The following is a 7500-nucleotide window of genomic DNA, read 5'->3' on the forward strand; positions in this document are numbered from 1 at the left end:
AAACAAACATAAATAGAGGGCTGTGATTGGTCAAAAAGAGACGACCTTTGGCGGGAAATTCATAAGGATTTCCTTCCAAGACAAACGTACATTTCCGCATTTGGATTAATTATTTCATCATAAAATCAAAATAACCCCCAAATTATTGTAATTTTCAAAATCCTGTTAATTAATCTCATTAATTAATGAGATCAGATTTTTTTTTCTGTTTCTTCAAGCAAATACATTTTTCTTCAGTTTTGATGTCATAGTATAACATATATACCAACCCAGAAATATTGAATGAATCTCGTAAAAAAAAAAAAAAAAAAAAAAAATACATATATATATATATATATATACACATACATATATATATATATATATATATATATATATATATATATATGTATATATATATATATATATATATATATATATGCTTTCATATAATTTCTTTTGATACATCAATGTCGGCTTTAAGTTATATCTGCATATAATTCTTGTGTGTCTAGACCAATGGTTTTCAACTTTTACAGATTGGCAAAACTATTTTCTAAATTACTGTGGCACATCACTCCACATCTTCAGCAATACAGTATGTTTATTATAATTATTTAAGTATATTTTCATCTACCTAAAAAAATAAGTAAATTAAGAAGGAAGAAATACATACCTGCATAATGTCACATGCCACACTTGGAGGGGAGTTGTGACATGTATATTGCAACTAATATTTATTATTTATTGAAATACATACCTGCATAATGTCACACTTGGAGAAGAGTTGTGACATGTATATTGCAACTTATATCTATTATTTATGGATTGAAAATGTTCTGCCACATCAACATCTAAGGCAAGAAAGTTTTTTGGTTCACAAGGCGATGTTTGTGGATTTCCAGAATGGTCAATGGTTAAAATAAACAAATGTTCTGGACATCAAAGGTCACACAGCCTTATGGTAAAGTTTTGTGGCAAATGCGGTAAATATGTGTTAACAATATGGATATGTGGACTGACGGGGATGAAGAAGAGAAGGAAAAGGATAGAGGGAGAAGAAAAGCCCTTTCAAAATCAGATTAAGTAAGGGCTGAGGTCCAAAGTAGGGGTAATCCTCACATTGGGCCATTTAATATCACTTTCACTATGGTAAGGTACAACAATCTATATTTCTATGGAATACAGTGCAACTCTTCTTTGTTAATATTATTATTTAATGTTTTTCAATTTTTCTGAAGGGGATTTGTCTCTAGTTTTAACTGCAAAGAAATCAGTGTATAGATTCCAAATTCTTGCCCTCTGAATCACCTATAAATTTGAAGTTTAGAAACACATGCACAAAGACAGGTATGCAGAAAGGGGTGACACAATCCTGCACTTCTTTGCATATCTGTACAGGCACTGACCCACATGCGCATGCTCAGGCACAAATGCATGCACACACCCATGCACTCACACATTCTTATGCACATATTCATGCATATATACACATGAGCAATGCATTATGAATCTGGTGAAAGAAAACAAGATCTTTTATCCATTCACATTTTATTTTTGCATATGAGCTAAATATTATCTAACATTTTTGAAAATCAAAATAACTGACATCAGCTCCCCAAAAACATCAATTTCTGTGAAGAAAAATACCTTAAAAGTACTTTTTATGCAGTGAAAAGGAAGTCATCGATGAAAGCAAAAAAATAATCTATACCAAAATTACCTGAATAATGTGGCCCTACATTTGTACCATGGCTAGTGTGAGGATACAATACTGAAACAATACAGCTCCATACTACAGATACTGGAACTAAGCATGACTAGCTCAATCTTTTCTTGAACTTCAAACTGGAGCTTTGCATGCATATGTTAATGCATGTGACTACACTGTGTAAGGAAAATATACAAAAATGTCAAAATATAAATATGTTACCAACATAGCCCATGACCCATGACCTTCCGCAACGCAATAGGAGCTCGTCTTTGTTCATAAACATTGTTAGTGGGGGAAGGTCTTCTTCAGGGTATACAGTGTGCATGTGATCTTTGGTCTAGACGAGAGGTTGGATAATGTTTCCGGCAAAAACATTTATTTGTGGAATTTTTTATATATATTTTTTTCCATGCTAAACAAACATCTTTCTAATGAAACATAAAGGTACCAAATAATGATAATCTTTTATATGATAATGAAAATGATGATGACAAAGAGCTGGGAAATGGAGTACTAACAAAAGGAAGAAAAGTAGAACAATGATTAGAAGGAAAAGAAAAGAACAATTGTGAACTAAAAGAACAAAATTATGTGCAAATTCAAAATTCCACATAGCACTAAACAAAAACAAAAAAGTAAAAATATATTCCAGCTGGGGGCCAAAGAATTACATTTCATTGAAACTAGTATAAGGATACAACAAAAAAAAAAATATGTTTACACAGAAAAGTGTTACATCAAAGTTATTCATATAATACGCAAATGATCATGGCACTGCTCTGAACAATGGAACTAGACCTACTACAATCACAGCTGAACAGTTGCATAAACACTCAATTCCAAAATCTACATCATATGTTATTGGTAGCCAACTGAAAATAAAGAAAGAACAGTCTCACCCTCACAGAAACTTCAAAACTATTATCCAATTGGAGAAATTAAAATGAGCTTTTCAGCAATACCTCAATTTCAATTTTTTTCTGAGAGGGAGTGAAAAATCAAAGATACAAAGTCTTCTACAGCACTACAAAGAGAAAGTTTAGCAATGCTTACAGCCTTTAACATTTAAAGACACTTCCTTGATCAGCATAATACATTCTCATACAAACTCTTTGTCTGCCACAACATAAAATATATAATACTTTATAGGAACTAAAACATTCCACTGCATAGGGTGCTGGCAGCCGTGAGTTTAAGTTTTGTCAATAATCCTATTTGATGCCCAAAAGAAATCTTAGCTTATGAAACAGTACAATTCTCCTGTTATCGAGTTGCATGCACATGGACTGTAGAAAATAATATCTTTTGCCTTTCTTACTGTGGTAATTAATAAAAGACTATCAAACTGACCTAGGCATCAGATATCACTGTATATCATTACTGGCTTTTTTGACAGCACAGGATTCTTCATACTTATAACATTTTTTCTAAAAAAATAGAAATCTTAAACCCACAATTATTACTTCTTGCATTTCATTTTTATTTCTTCACTAGCTTACGTAATGTAAATAATTCCATAAAAGAATTTTATGAATTACCTGATGTTTCATAAAAAACTCTTCACTGTTATACTATTTGGCAAAAAGAATGATGCAAGTGTACTAGAATGTTAATATTGTGCTAACTGACAGAATTAAACTTAATATAATGTCAACATTCAATCACAAGTAAAACACACTATTCATGACAAATTATAGAAAAAAGAAGAAAAAGGAATATACTTTGAGTAATACATAACCAGTATAATAAAAAACTCAGTTTTAAAGGAGAATAATATCTCACTTTCTGTAATTTCACTGTCAATCATAATCAACTTCTCTAAGCTGACCTTGACATCTCTGACATTACCTGTAATGATCTATCTAAATGTTCCCAGTCTTCAGTATACTTCATTTGCTGAAATACATCAATTATTAAAATGCAGTTCTTGCAATGTTATCCTCTATTCTGCAACCGTAACTAATAATTCAGAACCTTGTCCATAGTAAATACTATCTGTACTCTGTTATAACAACATTTATTTAGGAAAAATAGAAAAATACAGTGAACACTGAAAATAAAGTACGAAGGCAGGAAAATAATTTCAAATCACTTAGTTTCCATATCCCTTCGTGGAATTCAAAAGACGATGGAAATCTGTAAGGTAGATGGACTTATGTTACTGGAATGATACTCATTTAGGATGTGAGTATTGTTCTTCTATTACATTACTGGGGTGTGCTTTAGCTACAAAAACTCTCTGCCAAGGAAAAAATTCAAGGGTTTTCCTCAGATTGTGCTTGTATCTTTTGGCAGTGTAAACTTCCAAGTTTCAAAAAATAAGTACATATATTCAACATATTCAAAATAATGACTTAATCCCAAAAGAGGTAAAACAAACATCATAATCATAATTGAAATAAAGCCATTTTCTTTCTCTTGTCTGTGAGATCTGAATGTACCGAACTTTCATGCCATGATTCAACTGACTAAGAGACTTTACGAACTTAAAAAATAACCTTTGAATTTACATAGAAGGCTTATAGGAGTTATTTAGTAGCCACTACACAAATACAAAAATGTTTGTACAAAGATGCAACTCCTTGTTGCATCACCATCAATTACATATATTTATATATAAATGTGTGGAAGCATGAAAATGTCTATGGGAAGCTAACCCTTATGCATCCCAAGAACTGGTTTTGTATTTCCTTCTCCTCCTCAATAGGTTATTATCAAACAACAAGGGGAATAATAATTATGATAATAATCACTGTAGACCAAAAATCTAAGAAGAAACTTTTCCAAAAATAAACAATAAGAAAATAATGCATTAATAACTGAAAAGGGAATGAGCATAAGCAAATCATAACACATCAAAGGGCTTCAACCTTTTCACTTCCTCTGCAGTTGATGTTGTGACCTGTTTATTAATCATAACAAAAGAAGCTTGCATACAGACACATTCATAATTACAGTTTGGAGAAAAAGAAAGCTTAGACATAATAAATAACAGCACATGAAAATAATTTTTATCACTCATCTATAAATTAGTATATTGTTCATGCGGCAGTAAACATTCACTAAATACAGCTTGTGTAAAAAGTGTATGATATCTAAACATAAAATAAAACTGTATATTCCTGAATCCAAAACAATTACAACTTAATGGTAAAAAATGAAAATATATAACTGAAGTCAATATGAAAAAACAATATCAGTCATATTGCATCCTTTTAGTCATCAATACTTTCCCTTTTTTCTTTCAAGAATCACATCTGCTCCATCCTAAAAATAAATGTGGCTCATCTAACCTGCTGATATGTATATGGCACAATGTGATTACATCTGTGAATGGTTACTGCTTACGTGTCATGATCAATTTTGTAAAGCCACTCAAAAATAAGTTTCATGATGTAAATATACATCAGTGGGTTTTTTTTTTTGTATTGATTTTTAAAGCTAACACATGCAAAGTTCACCTCATACTCATCACAAAAGATTCACAAACCTACATCTACATATATGAAGTTGTTGTTTTTTTATATCATTAAGTAATCCATAATGCATATTTAAACATTTTTACTTGCATATGAATGACATCATTCCAGCAGTACATAATATCAAACAGACTAATTCAATTCATATTCAGAAAAGGACATTTTTACTATGAAACTTCTACCTACGCTGTGCTTATCATGATAAGTTATCACATTTTTTTTTCACATCAATTAATGATTGGCCAAGTACACTTAAGTCCTCTTAAATGCCATTAAACATATAAAAAGCCTCTAGTAAAGGTATTCATTATCTATTTACAACTCCCTAGACTATAATAGCACTCTCTACAACACTCACAATTGTGACAAACTTCTTGTGCAAAATGACTGCAAAGTCATCAGCCCCTTTCCCCCTCCCCCCCATTCAATACCACCTCTAGGGTGACTCTACAATCATACATCAAGCCTCTCTTTAAAAGCCTACAGTGACCAAAGTCTTTCTCCAATGAGCTTCTGACAGCTTACAATTACAGAGCACTGAAGCGCTATAGCTCCACCTGGCTGTGCTGTTCCCCATGACTAGCTTGGCTGATCAAAGTGTTGGCGCTCTGCATTGCTGCAGTGTATGCGTGGAGGTTGTTGTTCGTGATTGTGATGAGGAATACAAGCACTACTATCATGGCCAAAAGCATGATGAACACAAGCTTCTTTGCAGCTCGGAGCTGCTCTTCCACTGCTGACTGGCGGAGGAGTAACTGGTCAATCTGCAATGAGAAGTGAAGTAAATCAGTTTATTGTACAGAAAAGATGGAAAGAAAATATGGAAGTAATACACTAGGTGTCTGTGTCCAGTTTTGACACCTAATGGAGAATGATGAGCTTTCTCTGGTATAAGATGGCAACTTAACCCCTTCACGACAGGTCACGTCTATAGACGTCAAAACAAACCGCTTGAAATGTGGCGTGCGGCTGTACACCGCGGTGGCGCGCCAAAGCGCTACGAGCCGGTGATACGGCTTGATGTTCCAAACTCCCACATTAAAAGTCAGCGTGTTGCCATTGATCGCCAGAGCGTTGAGTTTTATTTTTTAGTTTTCTTTACCCGTCACAAAGGGGTTAATAAGATAAAAGACAGATAAAAATCAAACTTTGACAGTGAATCTGTAAGATAAAATGCAAGTTGCACAGTCACTAAACCACCTCCCTCCCTAAGTTTTGAATAGCAAATGAACACGCAAACATGAAGAAGGTACACTTTGAAAGTTGAAAGTTGAAAATGAAAATTGAAAATCAATATTTGCCAGTTTCTTGTCCTTTTCAGGGTAAATTAAAAATAGGTTCGCAAATGCATTGTTCTTGTTTACATGATTTACCAGGTATCACCTTAACATTTCATTTAACCATTGTTGACTAGAGCAAAAGAAAAGTCTGACTACACGTACAGCCTGGCAAATGTTTATATGTATTACCAAGATATGTCACAGCATTTGTCTTATCCATGATAAAGTAGAGGAACGGGAGTTGGAAATGGTTACTGTTGGGTATCAAATTGCTTTATTATTATCATTATAAATATTATCATTATTATTATTACTATTATTTTATTACTATTTCTATTAACATCAGTAGTATTGCTTTAATGATTATCATGATTATCATGGCTATCATTATTATCATAAACACCATAGTAATAATTATTGTTATTACTATGGATACTAATATGGCATGACCATTATTCAGAGAAACGGACTGCTATTATTTATCCTAGAGAAAGGCACTGATTATGGGTTCCTCTTGTGCCAAATGGCACTCCCTCTCCCCCCTGCCTCTCATTTACCATCTAACCAACTAACCATCTCCATCTACTCTGTCTTATTAGCCTCCCTTCCTTTTCCCCATTCCTCTTTGCCAACTCCCCTTGTCTCTGATTTACTGTGGATAAAACAAATACTTCCTCTAAGGGTGATGCTTAAAAAGATTTGCCCGGCTCTACGTGTTGTTGAATTTTGCTCCTGATAGTATATACCATGAAATGACTGACTTCTTTTTAACCCCTTGGTGATGGGTGAAGAAAACTAAAAACTAAAAACTAAAAAAAAAAAAAAAGAGAGAGAGAGAGAGACTACGCTCTGGCGATCAATGCCAATGCGCTGACTTTGAGCGCGGGACTTCGGTACATTAAGCCGAATCACCGCCTCGTTACGCTTTGGCGCGCCGCCGCAATGTACAGCCACACGCAACATTTCAAGTGGTTTGTTATGATGTCTAGAGACATGACCCGTCATGAAGGGGTTAAGTTGCATGTATAAACATTTCATGTGTGTCAAA

The 7500-nt window shown here is 33.4% G+C and overlaps 1 protein-coding gene across 5 annotated transcripts in view; it reads right to left on the minus strand.

The window, feature by feature from the left end:
- Nucleotides 1-1513: 1513 nt before the first annotated feature.
- LOC125029500 (motile sperm domain-containing protein 2-like) overlaps nt 1514-7500 on the minus strand; it is a 41061-nt gene continuing 35074 nt past the window's right edge. For all 5 annotated transcript variants that reach the window (XM_047619423.1, XM_047619425.1, XM_047619421.1 and 2 more), the window contains exon 10: nt 1514-5936. In XM_047619423.1, the coding sequence (XP_047475379.1) occupies nt 5718-5936 (219 nt within the window). In that variant the 3' untranslated portion in view covers nt 1514-5717. The remainder of the gene's footprint in view (nt 5937-7500) is intronic.

Source organism: Penaeus chinensis, chromosome 10 (assembly GCF_019202785.1).
Source record: "Penaeus chinensis breed Huanghai No. 1 chromosome 10, ASM1920278v2, whole genome shotgun sequence".
NCBI classification, from domain to species: domain Eukaryota; kingdom Metazoa; phylum Arthropoda; class Malacostraca; order Decapoda; family Penaeidae; genus Penaeus; species Penaeus chinensis.